This window comes from Culex quinquefasciatus, chromosome 2 (assembly GCF_015732765.1).
Source record: "Culex quinquefasciatus strain JHB chromosome 2, VPISU_Cqui_1.0_pri_paternal, whole genome shotgun sequence".
In the NCBI taxonomy this organism is placed as follows: Eukaryota; Metazoa; Arthropoda; class Insecta; order Diptera; family Culicidae; genus Culex; species Culex quinquefasciatus.
Window position 1 is genome coordinate 108688352 of NC_051862.1, and position 23064 is coordinate 108711415.

The 23064-nt window shown below is 34.4% G+C and overlaps 1 protein-coding gene across 1 annotated transcript; it reads right to left on the reverse strand.

The window, feature by feature from the left end:
• Positions 1 to 1472: 1472 nt before the first annotated feature.
• Positions 1473 to 22084, reverse strand: LOC119766220. Its single transcript, XM_038250659.1, has 3 exons — positions 21297 to 22084; positions 21008 to 21162; positions 1473 to 3946 (listed from the first exon to the last, which is right to left on the reverse strand). Exons 1-3 carry the CDS (start codon positions 22082 to 22084, stop codon positions 1473 to 1475), a joined length of 3417 nt encoding a protein of 1138 aa, XP_038106587.1.
• Between the last annotated feature and the right edge of the window lie 980 nt (positions 22085 to 23064).

Genomic DNA, 23064 nt, shown 5'->3' on the forward strand with positions numbered 1-23064 from the left:
TGAAACTGCGGGGTGGAGATGTTGGGATCGTACAGGTGAGAAAAAACGTTGAATCGGCTACACATGAAACGAACTGGTTCGTGCTGTCCATAGTTGGTGTTGCGGTGAGCAAGTTGTAGATATTGGCGTTAACGAAGTGGCCGAGCAGGTGTGTAGATTTGAATTTGAGCGCGAATCCAAGGAGTGTCAACTTCACCGGCCAGTACTTTGGCAACAAACGTTGCTTGTGAGACGTGCCGCCTCCGCTCGAGAGTCTCTAGCTGCAAGACACGACAACGTTCTTCGTACGTGTTCCAACCGGCAGGATTCCTTGCACGGCGAAGGGCAAGCCGGGTGAATTTTCGCTGAACTGATTCGATTTTAGCAGTCCAAGTGCTCTGGTACGGACACCACACTACGGAGCAGAACTCGAGGATGGATCTTACCAGCGCGCAGTATAATGAACGTAAGCACGCGACATCTCGGAAGTCATCAGCGATCCTAAAGATGAATCCAAGCTGTCGATTGGCTCTGGACACGATTTCATGGAGGTGGATAGTGAAACACAATTTGCTATCAAGGGTAACGCCCAGGTCACGTACTTGGGTTACCCGAGCAAGAGTGTTTCCGGCGATGGCATAGTCGAAGACCACGGGTTTGAGTTTACGGTGGAAAGAGATTGTGCTACACTTTTCTATGCTGATCGTCAGGAAGTTACGCACGCACCATTCGTTAAAGTGGTTTAACTGTCTTTGCAGAGCTGAGCAGTTCGCTTAGCAGCATCGACAGTTCGTTGGCGAAAAGTATGAACAGTAACGGACCTAAATTACTGCCTTGAGGAACGCCAGAGAGACTTATGAACATGTCTGACTCAGAGTTCCCAATCTTGACTCGCAGAATCCGGTTGGTGAGGTAAGACTTCAGCCAACGAACGAGACTGGCGGAGACTCCGAGTCTTTCCAGTCGTTTTAGCAAAACTCCGTGGTCAACCCGATCGAACGCCGCCTTCAAGTCTGTGTACACTGCGTCGACTTGAGCTCCAGCATCCATTTCTTGAAGACAATGTGACACGAATTGAGCAAGATTCGTGACAACAGAGCGTTTAGGGTAGAAGCCATGCTGATCCTTGGAAATGTAGTTTTTGCAAGAGTCAAACAGAACATTATTGACCAGAATTTGGAAAACCTTCGAACAAGCCGAGAGAGAGGTGATTCCACGGTAATTTTTGACGCTGCTTTTGTCACCTTTCTTGTGCACCGGGAACATAAAAGAGGCTTTCCACTTATCCGGGAAGGTGCTTTGCCGCAAAGATAGGTTGAACAGGCAGGTCAAGGGGGAAAGGAGTGCACCAGAACATCGTTTGATAACCGAAGAGGGAATTCCGTCGGGACCGGGCGAATAGGAGAGTTTGAGCTTGTTAATAGCAGCAGATTGTTTGTTTATTTCTCAACAGGCACTTATTGCCCAAATGAACTTAAAAACTAAGACTAAAACTAGAACATTCGTCTTAACACTGATAAAAACTTGGACTTTAACACATCGCGGGACAAACTGACGTCAAAAACAGAGGACACTTTATTGAAGGCTCGCTTCAGTCCGACGATGGCTCCGTTGGCGCTGTAATTGGTACGGCGGAAAGGGATCTGCATGATTGGCGTGTGGCGTAGCTGGCGGGTAGGTGCAGTTAGGGTGATCTTTTCTCGAAGAGAGGGGCAATCGATCCTGTCGGTCAGAACGTCCGAAACTGTCAACGCACGGGCCAGGTCACGACGCAGCTGGAGAGTGTCGAGATGCATGAGCTGGCAGCGGTCTTCGTATGGCGGCAGCTGCTGGGGATTTCTCCAGGGCAGCAGTCTCAGGGCGTATCGGACAAACCTGCGTTGAATTCTCTCTAGCTGATAAACGGCGTTGTTGTAGTGCGGAGTCCAAACCGACGAGCAATATTCGAGCGAGGACCGGACCAACGAGCAGAACAGCGTTTTCAAGCAGTGGATGTCGGTGAAGTGGCGTGTCATACGGATCACCAGACCGAGCTGACGGGATGCTTTGGCAGTTATGAAGGACACGTGTTGCTTGAAGGTCAGTTTAACGTCCAGTATGACACCGAGATCCTTAACGTGATCAACTCTTTCCACTAGTGTGTCGCCAAGATGGTAGTTGAAGAGTATCGGACAGTGCTTCCGGCTAAACGTTATCACCTGGCATTTACCGGGATTTAGGACCATGTGATTCGCCTCACACCAATCAGCGAACTTATCCAGTTCGCGTTGCAGGGCTTCGGCATCTTCGAGACAGTCGATCTTGGCGAACAGTTTGAGGTCGTCTGCGTAGGAAAGATGGGGTCCTCTCAAGGTGAAGTTGGCGTCGATGAAATAGAACAAGAACACCAACGGACCGAGGTGGCTGCCTTGACCGATTCCAGAGGTAGCGTCGAAACTTTCGGAGAGTGCGTCCTCGATTTTCACCCGCAGCGAGCGTCCCGACAGATACGACCTGAACCATGTCAACAGGCTGCCACAGAATCCGAGCTTCACGAGTTTGGCGATAGCGATACTGTGGTTAATCTTGTCGAAAGCTGCCGACAAATCTGTATAAACGGCGTCAGTTTGAGAGCGATTGTCGAAGCTATCGAACACGAACTCGATGAAGCACAGCAGATTCGTGGCAGTGGACCGTTTTGGAAAGAATCCATGCTGATCGCTGGATAATTCCTGGCGGCAATGGGCAAATATTGGACCAATCACCACCAACTCGAACAGTTTCGAGGCAGCGCAGAGGGCCGAGATACCTCTGTAGTTCTCGATGTTCCTTCGATCGCCTTTTTTATGCACGGGGAACATGAAGGCCTGCTTCCATGCACACGGGAACTTTCCGGAGGCGAGGGATAGCCGGAACAGGTGCAAGAGGGGCGATACCAGCGCGGACGAATATCGCTTCAGCAGTGTCGAGGGAATTCCGTCCGGTCCAGGGGAGCTGGAATGTTTCAGTTTAGTTATCGCAGCTGATATGGCGTCGTCATCGATGTCAATCATGGGGAGAAATCGATCGCAACGGGGAACGCTGTTGGCAGCAATTTGGATCTCGTCGTCGGTGATATGTTCGTTTGTAAAAACACTCGAAAACTTTTTGGCGAACAGCCTGCAGATTTCCGCAGTGCTCTCAGCTTCCTCGTTGGCCAATCGCATGGACGAAGGCAGCCCAGATTCTTTGCGGTTCTCGTCGACGAATTTCCAAAACTTCTTCGGGTTAGCCTTCAGCTCACGCTGCTTCTTGCGCTGGTAGCTTGCCATACAACTGCGACTCAGACGCTGGTATTTGCTGTTCATTCTCAAGTAGTACTCGCGAAGGGAAAGTGTTCCACACCTAGAGAAGATCTTGAAAGCGGCTCGCTTCTGGGTTTTGAGGTTGCAAAGCTCCGGCGTTTGCCACGGTAGGTGAGTGGAATTACGCTTCCTGACCTTAGGCACGAAATGTTCGATGTGATCTCGCAGGATTGATGAGAATGTATCGACCGCGGCATCGACGTCGACAGAGTCCAAGAAACTATCCCAGTCGATGTTGCGCAGTGCCAGAGACATTTCATCGTAATCAGCACCTCGGAAGTTGTAGCATACGGTGTCCGGTCGGTCTCGAGCAACAGAGCTGTGGCAGCCGTCGATGGTGACAACGAGCGCGGGATGGCGATGGACGATCTTAGCAAGCGGGGCCGGGGCAACGATTAGCGTTGGGGCGAAATCCTGTGCGCTCACAAAGCAAAGATCGAGGCGGCGACCGTCTTCGTTCTCAATATGGTTGATCTGCTGGAGAGTGGCCAGGTTATATCCGGCCAGAAGATCGCGCGCACAGGGATGGAATTGTGAGCGATCAGGATCCGGGTACAAGAAACCGTTACGGGAAGGTGTCCATGTCAGTTTCGGCAAGTTGAAGTCCCCTACGACAACGATGTCATCGATCGGGCGCGTGCGTTCTGCAATAGATGCTACCGAATCGAGATGAATCTTATACAGGTCCTTGTCGTAAATGCGATCCGGGGGGAAGTATACCACGCAGAGGAAAAGGACACGATCAGACAGCTTCAGAGACACCCAAACCTGCTCAACTGCTTTCCAAGCGTCTTGGACAATCCGGCGAGGCTTGAAACAGCGGCGTGCCGCGACGAGGACTCCTCCTCCTTCCGCTTTCCTGCTGTTGTTTGGTCCACGATTGTGTGTGTGTGTGTGTGTGGTCCAATCCAATACCCGCTGGCCGGCAGCGAAATTATGGGAAAGTATAATTTGTATCAGACTTGGGTTATGCTGATACAGCTTATCTCAGTCCCGGGTATTAGGTGGTGACAGCCCTCGCGCTGCTTCCAATGACCCATTTCAGAATGGCAGAGATCCTAGCGGCCCAATTCCGAGGTCATTGGGCATTGTCTGGCCCCGCCTAAACATAGAACAAGAACCAGACGGATCCTCGAACTATCTTTAAACTTCCAATCCCATCAGGCAAAACAGGGATCAGCGCGTATATAATGATAAATAAGTGGCATTTGGGTAAAAACACTTTTTTCTTCCTCTTTTCCCGCGCGAAACAACGACGCAGGCCAAACACGATCGAATCAGGCCTTGCCTCGCAAAGAGCAACGGCGAGACTGACCAGCTTCTTTCAAATCACTTTCTTCTTCTTTTCTCCCGCGCGAAACAACGACGCAGGCCAAACACGATCGAAGCAGGCCTTGCCTCGCAAAGAGCAACGGCGAGACTGGCCAGCTTTTTTAAAATCACTTTTTTTCTTATTTTCTCCCGCGCGAAACAACGACGCAAGCCAAACACGATCGAAGCAGGCCTTGCCTCGCAAAGAGCATCGGCGAGACTGGCCAGCTTCTTTCAAATCACTTTTTTCTTCTTTTCTCCCGCGCGAAACAACGACGCAGGCCAAACACGATCGAAGCAGGCCTTGCCTCGCAAAGAGCAACGGCGAGACTGGCCAGCTTCTTTCAAATCACTTTTTTCTTCTTTTCTTCCGCGCGAAACAACGACGCAGGCCACACACGATCGAAGCAGGCCTTGCCTCGCAAAGAGCAACGACGAGACTGGCCAGCTTCTTTCAAATCACTTTTTTCTTCTTTTCTCCCACGCGAAACAACGACGCAGGCCAAACACGATCGAAGCAGGCCTTGCCTCGCAAAGAGCAACGGCGAGACTGGCCAGCTTCTTTCAAATCACTTTTTTCTTCTTTTCTTCCGCGCGAAACAACGACGCAGGCCACACACGATCGAAGCAGGCCTTGCCTCGCAAAGAGCAACGACGAGACTGGCCAGCTTCTTTCAAATCACTTTTTTCTTCTTTTCTCCCGCGCGAAACAACGACGCAGGCCAAACACGATCGAAGCAGGCCTTGCCTCGCAAAGAGCAACGACGAGACTGGCCAGCTTCTTTCAAATCACTTTTTTCTTCTTTTCTTCCGCGCGAAACAACGACGCAGGCCAAACACGATCGAAGCAGGCCTGGCCTCGCAAAGAGCAACGACGAGACTGGCCAGCTTCTTTCAAATCACTTTTTTCTTCTTTTCTTCCGCGCGAAACAACGACGCAGGCCAAACACGATCGAAGCAGGCCTTGCCTCGCAAAGAGCAACGACGAGACTGGCCAGCTTCTTTCAAATCACTTTTTTCTTCTTTTCTCCCGCGCGAAACAACGACGCAGGCCAAACACGATCGAAGCAGGCCTTGCCTCGCAAAGAGCAACGGCGAGACTGGCCAGCTTCTTTCAAATCACTTTTTTCTTCTTTTCTTCCGCGCGAAACAACGACGCAGGCCACACACGATCGAAGCAGGCCTTGCCTCGCAAAGAGCAACGACGAGACTGGCCAGCTTCTTTCAAATCACTTTTTTCTTCTTTTCTCCCGCGCGAAACAACGACGCAGGCCAAACACGATCGAAGCAGGCCTTGCCTCGCAAAGAGCAACGGCGAGACTGGCCAGCTTCTTTCAAATCACTTTTTTCTTCTTTTCTTCCGCGCGAAACAACGACGCAGGCCAAACACGATCGAAGCAGGCCTGGCCTCGCAAGAGCAACGACGAGACTCTGCTGTTGTTTGGTCCACGATTGCAGCGAAAAACTTCGTAATCCGGTCCGAAGACCTGCGACGAAAGCGTGTTCTCTTTCAGCCAAGTTTCCGTCAAAGCGATGAAGTCGAAGCATTATAGCAGATACTTGGCAATTCGCAACTTCCGTGAGAGAACACTCGATAGCATTGATGGGAGTGTTCCTTGTGGCTTCGATAATTTCCGCCTCCGAAGCGAACCTGGAATTGAACGCGTCCTTGAAGTGGGCAGCAAACAGGACACATTTCTCCTCTGAAGTCGCAGCAGCAACATCGTCCAGGTATAATGTGGGTGGCAGACCGTCCGCTTTTCTTTTTGAGTTCACGAATGACCAAAAGTTCTTAGGATTTCTCCGGAGATCACGCTGCGTCCTTATGACGTATCGCCTGTAGAGGGTGCGGTTGTACCCCCGGTATCTTTTGCTGGCAAGGTTGAATTTGGATTTGAAGAAAGGCGAGCGGTGATTGCTGAATTCTTGAAGAGCAGCTGTTTTGAGTCGGTTTAGTTTCCGTAGGGTTGGGTTTGACCACGGGGGTTTCTGGGAAGGCCTTCGTAACGGGACATGTTCGGTAAAAAGGTTGTTCAAAATCGATAGAAAAGCTTCCACTGCAGCATCGATGCTCGGGGCAGTCTCTAAGAAACTCCAGTCAATCCTGCTCAGCTCTTCTTGAATCGCTGCGTAGTTGGCCTTCCTGAAGTTGAACGATTGCTGAGAGTTGAGTGGTGGTTCGGCAGTTGCAGAGGGCGCGGGAACATCGACGAACATTTCGAGCGCCGGATGCGCAATATCCTGCGGAAGCAACGGGTCCACGGCTGCGAGAACAGCGCAGTTGGGCAGCGCAACTTCATTCACCAATACAAGGTCGAGGCAATTGTTGTAGACATTGACGCAGGGGTTGAGCTGACTAAGTCCATGCAGGTTGAAGCCGTCGATGAGGTAACTGCTAACAAGCTTTTGTGGTAATTTGTCAATTAGATGCAAAATGCAACTTTTTTGTCGACCCTGGTATTTTTAAAACCTTTATTTGGACATTCTCTTGCTACTTCACTAGTAAAAGTAGTACTTTTTGAACAAAAAACATTATTTCAAGACTATTTGATGCAGAGCAGCAAAACACTGCCTCAAAATTGCCTGTTCCATAATTGTGGGATGTTATTGTGCCTCCCACAATTGTGGAACACCTGAATTTAACGGATATTTTCACAAAAAAAAAGTTATCAGACCATTCATAAAACATAACTAAGCTTGAGTTTCGTTAGTTTCAGTGCATGAATTCATTCTTGTGAAAATTATGTAATCATGGAAAGAACCAAAGTTTGTTTACATCCGTAAGAAAAAAGTGTTCCGAATTTGTGGATTTCAATAGTCAAAGTTTTTCTTCAAAAACTTGATATAAAAGTTTAAATTTGCAGCTGTTCTATACAGCATTCGAAAGATCGCAAGAAAAGCTTTCAAATGAAGGTAAAAGCGAATCATTAAGTTCAATTATCGATTTGCTATGATTTTTTGAACATTGGCCGATCTATAAACTGTTCCGAATATGAGGGATGGCTGTACTTTGTTCGAGCCTGACAGCGCCAGCTCGAAGAAAATTTTGTTGTTCTGGCAGCACAGCGCTTGCTGCGATTTGAACACATATTTGAATGTTACATTCTACTCGATGCTTTGCTATTTTTTTTTTTCAAATTTGGACGACTTTGGCAGTATGATCAACCTAACAGAATCGGCAATCAACTAGGAATTAATGCCGAAAAAGTTCAAATATTATTGTTGTGAACCATCCGTCAAAAAGTGAACAATTCTGTACAAATTAAAGATAAACTTCAACTTACCATTTAATAACCATTTATCAAATAGTAAAAACAGGTCGAAAATGTATGGATAAACCTTAAATAACCATTTAAAAACTATTTTGCACGACGAATACGAATATAGTGGAATTGCAGGAAATTATAGAAGAGCAATTCTCTACGAAATCGGTCTTTTTTCTTCAATTTTAATATTTGTATTTTTTAATCCGACTGAAACTTTTTTGGTGCCTTCGGTATGCCCAAAGAAGCCATTTTGCATCATTAGTTTGTCCATATAATTTTCCATACAAATTTGGCAGCTGTCCATACAAAAATGATGTATGAAAATTCAAAAATCTGTATCTTTTGAAGGAATTTTTTGATCGATTTGGTGTCTTCGGCAAAGTTGTAGGTATGGATACGGACTACACTGGAAAAAAATAATACACGGTATTTTTCAAACAAAGGAAAGCAGTGAAGAGTTTTTAGCTCTAAATGCTCTCTATGGAAATTTGCCATTTTATTACCTGTATTCTAAACACTTTTTTATTTTTCAATCAAAGGAAAGCAGTGAAGAGTTTTTAGCTCTAAATGCTCTCTATGGAAATTTGCCATTTTATTACCTGTATTCTAAATATTTTTTATTTTTCAAACAAAGGAAAGCAGTGAAGAGTTTGTAGCTTTAAATGCTCTCTATGGAAATTTGCCATTTTATTACCTGTATTCTAAATATTTTTTTATTTTTCAAATAAAGGAAAGCAGTGAAGATTTTTTAGCTCTAGATGCTCTCTATGGAAATTTGCCATTTTATTACCTGTATTCTAAATATTTTTTTATTTTTCAAACAAAGGAAAGCAGTGAAGAGTTTTTAGCTCTAAATGCTCTCTATGGAAATTTGCCATTTTATTACCTGTATTCTAAATATTTTTTATTTTTCAAACAAAGGAAAGCAGTGAAGAGTTTCTAGCTCTAAATGCTCTCTATGGAAATTTGCCATTTTATTACCTGTATTCTAAATATTTTTTTATTTTTCAAATAAAGGAAAGCAGTGAAGAGTTTTTAGCTCTAAATGCTCTCTATGGAAATTTGCCATTTTATTATTTGTATTCTAAACACTTTTTTATTTTTCAAACAAAGGAAAGCAGTGAAGAGTTTTTAGCTCTAAATGCTCTCTATGTAAATTTGCCATTTTATTACCTGTATTCTAAATATTTGTTATTTTTCAAACAAAGGAAAGCAGTGAAGAGTTTCTAGCTCTAAATGCTCTCTATGGAAATTTGCCATTTTATTACCTGTATTATAAATATTTTTTTATTTTTCAAATAAAGGAAAGCAGTGAAGATTTTTTAGCTCTAAATGCTCTCTATGGAAATTTGCCATTTTATTACCTGTATTCTAAATATTTTTTTATTTTTCAAACAAAGGAAAGCAGTGAAGAGTTTCTAGCTCTAAATGCTCCCTATGGAAATTTAGTAAAAAACATAATCGACAATAAAATATATTATCGATTTATTCAACTCAATTGATGTTAAAATCTTGTAGTGAGAAAAAAATAGCAAAATTTCCATAAAGAGCATTTAGAACAAAAAACTCTTCACTGATTTCCTGAAAAAATAGAATACATGTAATAAAATGGCAAATTTCCATAGAGAGCATTTAGAGCTAAAAACTCTTCACTGCTTTCCTTTGTTTGAAAAATAAAAAAATATTTAGAAAACAGGTAATAAAATGGCAAATTTCCATAGAGAGCATTTAAAGCTAAAAACTCTTCAAAGCTTTCCTATGTTTGAAAAAAAAAATAGAATACAGGTAATAAAATGGCAAATTTCCATAGAGAGCATTTAGAGCTAAAAACTCTTCACTGCTTTCCTTTGTTTGAAAAATAAAAAAATATTTAGAAAACAGGTAATAAAATGGCAAAATTCCATAGAGAGCATTTAGAGCTAAAAACTCTTCAAAGCTTTCCTATGTTTGAAAAATAAAAAAAAATTAGAATACAGGCAATAAAATGGCAAATTTCCATAGAGAGCATTTAGAGCTAAAAAATCTTCACAGCTTTCCTTTGTTTGAAAAATAAAAAAAAATTAGAATACAGGTAATAAAATGGCAAATTTCCATAGAGAGCATTTAGAGCTAAAAACTCTTCACAGCTTTCCTATGTGAAAAATAAAAAAAAATTAGAATACAGGTAATAAAATGGCAAATTTCCATAGAGAGCATTTAGAGCTAAAAACTCTTCACAGCTTTCCTATGTTTGAAAAATAAAAAAATTAGAATACAGGTAATAAAATGGCAAATTTCCATAGAGAGCATTTAGAGCTAAAAACTCTTCACAGCTTTCCTTTGTTTGAAAAATAAAAAATATTTAGAAAACAGGTAATAAAATGGCAAATTTCCATAGAGAGCATTTAGAGCTAAAAACTCTTCACAGCTTTCCTTTGTTTGAAAAATAAAAAAAAATTAGAATACAGGTAATAAAATGGCAAATTTCCATAGAGAGCATTTAGAGCTAAAAACTCTTCACAGCTTTCCTATGTTTGAAAAATAAAAAAAAATTAGAATACAGGTAATAAAATGGCAAATTTCCATAGAGAGCATTTAGAGCCAAAAACTCTTCACAGCTTTCCTATGTTTGAAAAAAATTAGAATACAGGTAATAAAATGGCAAATTTCCATAGAGAGCATTTAGAGCTAAAAACTCTTCACAGCTTTCCTATGTTTGAAAAATAAAAAAAAAATAGAATACAGGTAATAAAATGGCAAATTTCCATAGAGAGCATTTAGAGCTAAAAACTCTTCACAGCTTTCCTATGTTTGAAAAATAAAAAAAAAAATAGAATACAGGTAATAAAATGGCAAATTTCCATAGAGAGCATTTAGAGCTTGAAACTCTTCACTGATTTCCTGGCTTGAGAAATAAAGAAAAAATGGTTTTTGCTATTTAATTTCATTTTCTTATTTTATTTAAAAAGGTGACAAAATGTAAAAATATCATAGAGATTATTTAGAGCTTAAAACTTTCTTATGGTTATCTTGCTTGAAAAATATAGTTTTTTCTGTTGAATTAAATAAAAAAGAAAAGTTTCCTGAAATCTTTATAAGGTTAAACTTATGTTAACTGATTTTCTTTTTATAAAATTAAAATAATTGTTAGTAGATTTAGTTTTTTTTTAACTTGCGTATTTGAAATTGTTTTTTATCTTGATTTGTTGTACAAAACTTGTAATTTTGTTAAACATTTGTTTTGTCAAGACAAACATAAAAATAGCTGTGCAATAATTTTGTTGTTTCTAATCTTAATTACTTACCAGTACAATAAAAATAATATAATTTTATAAATTTGTATAATTTTATCTGAAATTTCTTTCAACCATCCAGACGAGAGCATTTAACATAAAAACTCTCTATGAACACTCTGCTATACTAGTTTTCACTTCAGACGATCTCTACCAAACATGCCTCATATTACTTGTGCCTACGACGCGGTCGCTTTGTGTTTGTCGCAAGCAGTATTTTTTATAAAAATAGTTTTTATTTTTTATTTCGGTATCTATTGAAGATAGAGCTTTGGTGTCTTCGAGAGAGTTGTTCATTTTTGGTAGTTGAGCAACTTTGTCGAAAACAAAAATATTCTATACCTTGTATCTTAGCAAATAAATAGTTTTTTCTTGTTTTGCACAACTAAAATCAACCAAATTGTAATGACGTCTAAGACAATAATATAGAACCTTTTGGTACCAGCAACTTTCTAGAACATGTCAACTTTCTAAAACTTATCGTTTTTGAGATATATGCAAATCAATATTATTTTTCCCCATACAGAGCTGGCTCTGTTCGCTGCATACAGAGCTTAGCTCTGTTCTACCATACAGAGCAGGTAAGGAGTTTTTATTGAGCCTGTAGAGCTCGATGCGTCTCTGATGACAGCTCGATCAACCATGGTGCGTTCGTTAGAGGAGCGTCGCCCAATTTAGGTGTCATGGTGCGTTCGTTAGGGTAGCGTCGCCCAGTTTAGGTGTGTTCGTTTTGTGATCCTTAATATTTTTTGTTTAAATGTTTAAATGTTCACCCAACCGGCGGTCGCATGATTGTGATACATGGCGGCATGAAAGTATATCAGAATCTGCATGAAATCTGTCCTCATGCATTTTTTGCGATATAGGGGTATGACATTTTTGCCCTCTTAACAGAACGAGGATTGAACCATCAACTTCTGGGTTGCTGATCCGACACGCTACCACCGCGCCATGAACGCTTGATGAATGGTGAGGGACAGAGCGCGAACATAATGTTCTCTCTAGAGTGTTGCTCGGGGACGCGCCAGCATTCTATGTGTTGGTGAGATCTGCAGATCGCTGACGTGTTTACACGCGGGCAAAAATGATTCATGGGCTTGCTGCAAAAAATGTAATAAAATATAACATTTTCTGCAGCAAATCCACTGTTGCAGATTTTGAGATATATTTTTCGTTTGGGTGTTTAAATGTTTAAATGTTTAAATGTTTAAATGTTTAAATGTTTAAATGTTTAAATGTTTAAATGTTTAAATGTTTAAATGTTTAAATGTTTAAATGTTTAAATGTTTAAATGTTTAAATGTTTAAATGTTTAAATGTTTAAATGTTTAAATGTTTAAATGTTTAAATGTTTAAATGTTTAAATGTTTAAATGTTTAAATGTTTAAATGTTTAAATGTTTAAATGTTTAAATGTTTAAATGTTTAAATGTTTAAATGTTTAAATGTTTAAATGTTTAAATGTTTAAATGTTTAAATGTTTAAATGTTTAAATGTTTAAATGTTTAAATGTTTAAATGTTTAAATGTTTAAATGTTTAAATGTTTAAATGTTTAAATGTTTAAATGTTTAAATGTTTAAATGTTTAAATGTTTAAATGTTTAAATGTTTAAATGTTTAAATGTTTAAATGTTTAAATGTTTAAATGTTTAAATGTTTAAATGTTTAAATGTTTAATGTTTAAATGTTTAAATGTTTAAATGTTTAAATGTTTAAATGTTTAAATGTTTAAATGTTTAAATGTTTAAATGTTTAAATGTTTAAATGTTTAAATGTTTAAATGTTTAAATGTTTAAATGTTTAAATGTTTAAATGTTTAAATGTTTAAATGTTTAAATGTTTAAATGTTTAAATATTTAAATGTTTAAATGTTTAAATGTTTAAATGTTTAAATGTTTAAATGTTTAAATGTTTAAATGTTTAAATGTTTAAATGTTTAAATGTTTAAATGTTTAAATGTTTAAATGTTTAAATGTTTAAATGTTTAAATGTTTAAATGTTTAAATGTTTAAATGTTTAAATGTTTAAATGTTTAAATGTTTAAATGTTTAAATGTTTAAATGTTTAAATGTTTAAATGTTTAAATGTTTAAATGTTTAAATGTTTAAATGTTTAAATGTTTAAATGTTTAAATGTTTAAATGTTTAAATGTTTAAATATTTAAATGTTTAAATGTTTAAATGTTTAAATGTTTAAATGTTTAAATGTTTAAATGTTTAAATGTTTAAATGTTTAAATGTTTAAATGTTTAAATGTTTAAATGTTTAAATGTTTAAATGTTTAAATGTTTAAATGTTTAAATGTTTACATGTTTAAATGTTTAAATGTTTAAATGTTTAAATGTTTAAATGTTTAAATGTTTAAATGTTTACATGTTTAAATGTTTAAATGTTTAAATGTTTAAATGTTTAAATGTTTAAATGTTTAAATGTTTAAATGTTTAAATGTTTAAATGTTTAAATGTTTAAATGTTTAAATGTTTAAATGTTTAAATGTTTAAATGTTTAAATGTTTAAATGTTTAAATGTTTAAATGTTTAAATGTTTAAATGTTTAAATGTTTAAATGTTTAAATGTTTAAATGTTTAAATGTTTAAATGTTTAAATGTTTAAATGTTTAAATGTTTAAATGTTTAAATGTTTAAATGTTTAAATGTTTAAATGTTTAAATGTTTAAATGTTTAAATGTTTAAATGTTTAAATGTTTAAATGTTTAAATGTTTAAATGTTTAAATGTTTAAATGTTTAAATGTTTAAATGTTTAAATGTTTAAATGTTTAAATGTTTAAATGTTTAAATGTTTAAATGTTTAAATGTTTAAATGTTTAAATGTTTAAATGTTTAAATGTTTAAATGTTTAAATGTTTAAATGTTTAAATGTTTAAATGTTTAAATGTTTAAATGTTTAAATGTTTAAATGTTTAAATGTTTAAATGTTTAAATGTTTAAATGTTTAAATGTTTAAATGTTTAAATGTTTAAATGTTTAAATGTTTAAATGTTTAAATGTTTAAATGTTTAAATGTTTAAATGTTTAAATGTTTAAATGTTTAAATGTTGAAATGTTTAAATGTTTAAATGTTTAAATGTTTAAATGTTTAAATGTTTAAATGTTTAAATGTTTAAATGTTTAAATGTTTAAATGTTTAAATGTTTAAATGTTTAATGTTTAAATGTTTAAATGTTTAAATGTTTAAATGTTTAAATGTTTAAATGTTTAAATGTTTAAATGTTTAAATGTTTAAATGTTTAAATGTTTAAATGTTTAAATGTTTAAATGTTTAAATGTTTAAATGTTTAAATGTTTAAATGTTTAAATGTTTAAATGTTTAAATGTTTAAATGTTTAAATGTTTAAATGTTTAAATGTTTAAATGTTTAAATGTTTAAATGTTTAAATGTTTAAATGTTTAAATGTTTAAATGTTTAAATGTTTAAATGTTTAAATGTTTAAATGTTTAAATGTTTAAATGTTTAAATGTTTAAATGTTTAAATGTTTAAATGTTTAAATGTTTAAATGTTTAAATGTTTAAATGTTTAAATGTTTAAATGTTTAAATGTTTAAATGTTTAAATGTTTAAATGTTTAAATGTTTAAATGTTTAAATGTTTAAATGTTTAAATGTTTAAATATTTAAATGTTTAAATGTTTAAATGTTTAAATGTTTAAATGTTTAAATGTTTAAATGTTTACATGTTTAAATGTTTAAATGTTTAAATGTTTAAATGTTTAAATGTTTAAATGTTTAAATGTTTAAATGTTTAAATGTTTAAATGTTTAAATGTTTAAATGTTTAAATGTTTAAATGTTTAAATGTTTAAATGTTTAAATGTTTAAATGTTTAAATGTTTAAATGTTTAAATGTTTAAATGTTTAAATGTTTAAATGTTTAAATGTTTAAATGTTTAAATGTTTAAATGTTTAAATGTTTAAATGTTTAAATGTTTAAATGTTTAAATGTTTAAATGTTTAAATGTTTAAATGTTTAAATGTTTAAATGTTTAAATGTTTAAATGTTTAAATGTTTAAATGTTTAAATGTTTAAATGTTTAAATGTTTAAATGTTTAAATGTTTAAATGTTTAAATGTTTAAATGTTTAAATGTTTAAATGTTTAAATGTTTAAATGTTTAAATGTTTAAATGTTTAAATGTTTAAATGTTTAAATGTTTAAATGTTTAAATGTTTAAATGTTTAAATGTTTAAATGTTTAAATGTTTAAATGTTTAAATGTTTAAATGTTTAAATGTTTAAATGTTTAAATGTTTAAATGTTTAAATGTTTAAATGTTTAAATGTTTAAATGTTTAAATGTTTAAATGTTTAAATGTTTAAATGTTTAAATGTTTAAATGTTTAAATGTTTAAATGTTTAAATGTTTAAATGTTTAAATGTTTACATGTTTAAATGTTTAAATGTTTAAATGTTTAAATGTTTAATTGTTTAAATGTTTACATGTTTAAATGTTTAAATGTTTAAATGTTTAAATGTTTAAATGTTTAAATGTTTAAATGTTTAAATGTTTAAATGTTTAAATGTTTAAATGTTTAAATGTTTAAATGTTTAAATGTTTAAATGTTTAAATGTTTAAATGTTTAAATGTTTAAATGTTTAAATGTTTAAATGTTTAAATGTTTAAATGTTTAAATGTTTAAATGTTTAAATGTTTAAATGTTTAAATGTTTAAATGTTTAAATGTTTAAATGTTTAAATGTTTAAATGTTTAAATGTTTAAATGTTTAAATGTTTAAATGTTTAAATGTTTAAATGTTTAAATGTTTAAATGTTTAAATGTTTAAATGTTTAAATGTTTAAATGTTTAAATGTTTAAATGTTTAAATGTTTAAATGTTTAAATGTTTAAATGTTTAAATGTTTAAATGTTTAAATGTTTAAATGTTTAAATGTTTAAATGTTTAAATGTTTAAATGTTTAAATGTTTAAATGTTTAAATGTTTAAATGTTTAAATGTTTAAATGTTTAAATGTTTAAATGTTTAAATGTTTAAATGTTTAAATGTTTAAATGTTTAAATGTTTAAATGTTTAAATGTTTAAATGTTTAAATGTTTAAATGTTTAAATGTTTAAATGTTTAAATGTTTAAATGTTTAAATGTTTAAATGTTTAAATGTTTAAATGTTTAAATGTTTAAATGTTTAAATGTTTAAATGTTTAAATGTTTAAATGTTTAAATGTTTAAATGTTTATGTGTTTTTTTCTAAAACGAGCTACCAAAAACTTCCAAGAGATCTTTTTTCTTTGTTTCAGTATGTATAGAAAACACTCAAAAATTATTCAAAAAAATATTTTTTATACATTTAGAGCTAAAAACTCTTCACTGCTTTCCTTTGTTTGAAAAATAAAAAAATATTTAGAAAACAGGTAATAAAATGGCAAATTTCCATAGAGAGCATTTAGAGCTAAAAACTCTTCAAAGCTTTCCTATGTTTGAAAAAAAAAAAATAGAATACAGGTAATAAAATGGCAAATTTCCATAGAGAGCATTTAGAGCTAAAAACTCTTCACAGCTTTCCTATGTGAAAAATAAAAAAATTAGAATACAGGTAATAAAATGGCAAATTTCCATAGAGAGCATTTAGAGCTAAAAACTCTTCACAGCTTTCCTATGTTTGAAAAATAAAAAAAATTAGAATACAGGTAATAAAATGGCAAATTTCCATAGAGAGCATTTAGAGCTAAAAACTCTTCACAGCTTTCCTTTGTTTGAAAAATAAAAAATAATTAGAAAACAGGTAATAAAATGGCAAATTTCCATAGAGAGCATTTAGAGCTAAAAACTCTTCACAGCTTTCCTTTGTTTGAAAAAAAAAATTAGAATACAGGTAATAAAATGGCAAATTTCCATAGAGAGCATTTAGAGCTAAAAACTCTACACAGCTTTCCTTTGTTTGAAAAATAAAAAAAAATTAGAATACAGGTAATAAAATGGCAAATTTCCATAGAGAGCATTTAGAGCTAAAAACTCTTCACAGCTTTCCTATGTTTGAAAAATAAAAAAAAATAGAATACAGGTAATAAAATGGCAAATTTCCATAGAGAGCATTTAGAGCTTGAAACTCTTCACTGATTTCCTGGCTTGAGAAATAAAGAAAAAATGGTTTTTGCTATTTAATTTCATTTTCTTATTTTATTTAAAAAAGGTGACAAAATGTAAAAAAATATCATAGAGATTATTTAGAGCTTAAAACTTTCTTATGGTTATCTTGCTTGAAAAATATAGTTTTTTCTGTTGAATTAAATAAAAAAGAAAAGTTTCCTGAAATCTTTATAAGGTTTTTTTTTTTAATTTTTCATACAGTTTTATTTTTGCTGCACTTTAAGTTTGCTTACTAAAACTTTTTTTACGAGAATTCAATATAGATTTTACTTCTTCAGATTTTTTTTCCCCCGGTTTAAAGGCTGTTTATTTATAGGTAATCTTCAAATATAACAAATCCATTTTCCAAAAACTCTGTCGTAAAATTTCTTGTTGTTCCATCGTTTCTCCCTAACTTTACATTCAAAATTTGCTACTGTACCATTTCCAAAGTTTTTCAAATTGTAAGCAATTGCTTCAACTACTAACCACAAACCTAATTTTTCTTTTTCATTTTTAAACGTTTTCCCTAGCAACTCCTCAGGGTCTACAATGTCTAAGCCTAGTTTTCTAATTATAGTTGTTTTTACGCTATTCCAAACTAATCTACTGCTGCTACATAACTTTATACGATGCTTTGATGTATCTAACTTATTACAATATTCACACAAATTCGTATTAGTATCCCTAACCTTATGGCGAAAAAGTTTTGCTTTTGTTGGAATAAGATCATTGAGCATGATGAATAGCGAATGTTTTTCTTCAGAGGAAATGAAATTCGATTGTATATTCTGCCAATAATTTTGCCATGGCAATTCAGGGAACTCGGTTGCGATTTTGATTTTAATATTTTGCTTACTAATCAACAAACGGTAGATTTTTTTGCTTGTGTTTAAATCAGTATCGTTTGATATTTCTTCTGCCAAACTTAGCCACTCACGTGAGTTCCGACTAAGCGTGTTGTTAGTTTGCTGCGATAACATGAATGAATCTTTGATACCGTCTTGACTAAGAAATAATATGTTTTTTTACAAATAGTGCTTTACATTTACTTTCAACATCAACGAGAGATAGTCCTCCTTGATCAACGTCTAAGTATAACGGATCAAATTTAACTTTGTATAATCCAACACCTTTAAAAATAAAATTTCTGCAGATCGTTCTGATTTCAGCGATATTTGAATTATTAGGAGGGAAAACTTGTGCTATGTACCATAATTTAGATAAAATAATTTGATTTAAAATCCATGATTTTTGGTAAATGTTTAGTTTTCTTTTATGATGAATCGAAATTAAAAACTTAATGTTAAATATAATTCTAGAGTAATTGTTTTCAATGATAGTGTTAAAATTTTCAGATAAATCTATTCCTAGTATTCTGAGCGATGAGACCTCTTTGAGAACATGTGGACCTGAGAGGCAATTGTTTAGTCTCATGTATTGAGACTTTCCAACATTCAACCTAATTTTAGCAAAAATGCTGAAATAGTTGATGAGCTCCAAGGTCTTATCAAATTCGTGATTATTGCGAATAACGACATTAATGTCATCTGCATAAGCAATAACTTTCAAAAAGCTATTATCTATTAGACAACCTCTAACGTCATCGTAAAGCATGCGAATAAGTGGTTCTATGTAAATGATGAATAAAGCCATGCTCAAAGGGCACCCTTGGCGAACAGATGATTTTATGAAAATGTTATTAGTGAGAAAACCGTTAAATAGTATCTTAGAGGAAGCATTTTTATATAGATTACGAATTAAGTTAACAAATTGAATTGGGAAACCAAATTTTTCTAAGGTTAGCCAAAGAAAATGATGATCAACTCTATCGAAAGCCTTTTCTAAATCGAAACTTGCAACAAGTACTTTTAATGATTTAGATTTTTTTGCATTGATAATAAGATTTCTAAGCAGTTTTAGATTTGTGATACAAGATTTTTCTGAAATTCCTGCAGCTTGACCTGGTCCAATTAAAGAATCCATAAGGGGTTGTAATCGATTCATAATGATTTTAGCAAAAAGTTTGTAATCACAGTTCAACATGCTAATCGGACGTTTGTCAGAAATTTCAAAGGATTGTTCTTTTTTAGGAATTAATGTTACTATCCCTTCAACGAAAGCAGTATTGGGAATTTCCCCCATCAAAAATAGATTAAAAAGTTTCAAAAGGTCATTTTTTATTTCGTCAAAGAAAGTACAGTAAAATTCGTATGTCAGTCCATCTGGTCCTGGACTTTTCTTTTTAGAAGCTTGTTGTAGTGCCACTTGTAGTTCGTTGAGATCAATTGGTTTTATTAAATTATTGCTTTGTTCAAGAGTTAAACGGTTTTTCACGTGATTAAAAATATTATTTACACCTGGATAAAAAGTTTTATCGCCTTCGAATAATAAGCTAAAATGATTTTCTAAAGCTAATTGAAGTTTAGTTTTTTCAGAAGTAAGGTTACCATTTATTAAAAGTTTCATAATAGAGTTTTTTGCAGCGTATTTAGACATTTGAATGTACTTAGTTTCTCTTCTTCAATTATATTTTCTGGTTGGATTTTAAATTTTAAATTTGAAAGTCGATTTTGTTCAATATTCATCAATTTGGATTTTACAAAAGATAGTTCCTTCTCAACATTTTCATTGTTGCTTTGTTTGCATGATATTTCTCTAAGACAACCGTAAAGGAAGCTTTTACTAGATGTTATAAATTTATTCAATTCAAAAGATCTTGTTTTAAAAAATGATTTTGCTTTTGGTTTAAAATGTTCAATCCACCATCGACAAAAATTATTGTTATATGCAAATCTTTGTCTGGTGTTTTGAATTTCTAAAACAAATTCACGTTTGATATCCTCATCATGCAAAAAAGAGGGATTTATTTTCCAGAAACCTCTACCAGTGGAAGTGACGTTAGAATTTGAGTCAACATTAAATTTCAAAACTATTGCACGGTGATCAGAGAAGGCAGTTGTTAATGTATCGTAACTTAAAACTTTTTCCAAAAAATCTTCTGGTCCATAAATTCCATCAATCCTGGACGCAGAATCTCCTCTGAAAAATGTATAAATCGTATTACGGTGAATTGAATTTCCGATATCGATCAAATCAAGATTAGATGTTAGGTCTTTCAGTCCTTGGCATAAATTTTTCACGGTTCCGTTTGAATCCGAATTTAAAAGAATACAATTAAAATCGTCTAGAATTACGTTGGGATGGGCAGCAGATAGGTGTGGGATGATATCGTTTGAAAACAGAACGTCACGTTGGTGTCGGTATTGTGATCCAGAATGACCATAAACGTTGATAAAGTGAACTTTATCGATTGTGACCGACAGAATTCGACCATTTGGGTTCATTAACATGTTATCAAACTCGATATTTTTTCGAATCAACACAGCAGTTCCTTTGTTATCGACACTGATATTAACAAAAGCAAAATGGGAAGCAAGAAATTTAAAGTTTTCAAACGACACTTCCTGAAGAAAAACAATATCAAGATCATTATTCCACACGAAGTCCTTCAATAAACCTAGCTTGATGTTAGTGCTAATAGCGTTGATGTTAATTGTGGCTAGTTTTCTAGAAAATGTTGTTGTGGCCATTATTAAGATGTTTTTTAGTTATTGATGGTACGATAAAACGATGGAACGATGGATGATTTAGGTTGTCTTCTTCTTCTTGTTGCGTTTACCATTTGGAACCGGAATGAACCCATCCCCCTCTCCAGTTGGCCCACCCTTTCCCTTACCCCCCTTTCCCTTCCCACCCAGCTTACCCGCATCACCCTCAGAAGAGAACGGAGAGGAACTCTTCGTTCGCTTCAGCAACGTCTGGCGATCGAGTTCGCTGATCTCGGCGTCCATCGCGTCGGTGTCTGCTTTGTCGATGTGTTCTTCGCTCACGCCGCCCGGCCGCAAAGCGTTCAGCACGCTGTCGTTGGTGTTAGTGTCCACTGTTTGCTTGGTTGTTGTGGTGCTTGCAGATGGTGCTACCGTTGTCGATGATATTGGTGCTGGTGTGGAGACGCTTGGTGATGTTGTCGTGGAAGCGCTCGGTACCGCTACCGTTGTAGTGGTGGAGGCGCTAGGTTCTGCTTGCGTTGATGCGTGATCGGGTTTGGTGTGTCGTCGTTCTTTTTCTGGTTAAGCAACGTCATCGCAGGAGCGATCGGCTGGCCGAAATCGATGATCGGTTTTGCAGGCCTACCAAGGGACGGCGCCGAGCTGCCGCTGCCTCCGCTGCTGCCGCTTCCACTACCGCTGCCTGTTGAGATCGCCGCCATTTTGGGGCAATTCTGCTTGACGTGCCCTTCTGCCTTGCAGAAAAAGCACTTATTTTTGAGCCCATCATAAAAGATGCGGGCTCGGAAATGTCCTATGTAAAGGTGTGCAGGAATTTCCTTCGCCACCTCCATGTGCACTCCTCGTACACCGGTGAAAATGTTGACCTTCAGCTCGTTGGGAAAACGTTCGCGCACGTGCTGCCGTATGGTCCCGTACTGACCCAGCACATACTGGATCGTGGCGTCGTCAATCTCCGGTGGCAGATTGAAGATCCGGACGTACCGGAAGACGCGTGATGCCTGCTCTACCGCCACCCTTGCCGTTGTCCCGTCCTCGAACTTGAACTGGTAGTGTTCGTCCGATTCGGCGATGAACGCCGAGAAAGTCTCCTCGTCAATCAGCTTGACGTAAAACTGGCCGCCATTCTCGTCCTTGTAAATGCTGTGGATATCCGCTGCAGACAGCTTCAGGGTGTCCATCGAGAACTTCAGCACGTCCAGGTACGATGGTACTTTGATTCCTGGTCCGAAGACCAACTTCGCAGTGTTCTTTCGTACACTGTTCGCCATTTTTACTCTTCCGGGGAAGATTCCGCTTTTAGCTAACAAAGAAAAACGCGTACGAAACAATAGCCGCGGAGGACTATTGTTCGAAACCGGACTTATTCTCGAGAGCGTCGATGGAAATACGTCTTGTTCGTACGAGCTCACGTCCGAGACTGAAGGTTAAACTTATGTTAACTGATTTTCTTTTTATAAAATTAAAATAATTGTTAGTAGATTTGAAATGTTTAAATGTTTAAATGTTTCAATGTTTAAATGTTTAAATGTTTAAATGTTTAAATGTTTAAATGTTTAAATGTTTAAATGTTTAAATGTTTAAATGTTTAAATGTTTAAATGTTTAAATGTTTAAATGTTTAAATGTTTAAATGTTTAAATGTTTAAATGTTTAAATGTTTAAATGTTTAAATGTTTAAATGTTTAAATGTTTAAATGTTTAAATGTTTAAATGTTTAAATGTTTAAATGTTTAAATGTTTAAATGTTTAAATGTTTAAATGTTTAAATGTTTAAATGTTTAAATGTTTAAATGTTTAAATGTTTAAATGTTTAAATGTTTAAATGTTTAAATGTTTAAATGTTTAAATGTTTAAATGTTTAAATGTTTAAATGTTTAAATGTTTAAATGTTTAAATGTTTAAATGTTTAAATGTTTAAATGTTTAAATGTTTAAATGTTTAAATGTTTAAATGTTTAAATGTTTAAATGTTTAAATGTTTAAATGTTTAAATGTTTAAATGTTTAAATGTTTAAATGTTTAAATGTTTAAATGTTTAAATGTTTAAATGTTTAAATGTTTAAATGTTTAAATGTTTAAATGTTTAAATGTTTAAATGTTTAAATGTTTAAATGTTTAAATGTTTAAATGTTTAAATGTTTAAATGTTTAAATGTTTAAATGTTTAAATGTTTAAATGTTTAAATGTTTAAATGTTTAAATGTTTAAATGTTTAAATGTTTAAATGTTTAAATGTTTAAATGTTTAAATG

Excerpts from the sequence above, each read along its gene's own strand:
- LOC119766220 (XM_038250659.1), bottom strand. The coding sequence starts at position 22,084 with ATGGCGAACAGTGTACGAAAGAACACTGCGAAGTTGGTCTTCGGACCA. Across the intron at positions 21,163-21,296 it reads GCGCCTCCACCACTACAACG|CGTGCTGAACGCTTTGCGGC; the intron begins GTAGCGGTACCG and ends CACCAACGACAG. Across the intron at positions 3,947-21,007 it reads CTCTTCTGAGGGTGATGCGG|AACGCACGCGCCCGATCGAT; the intron begins GTAAGCTGGGTG and ends CATCTATTGCAG.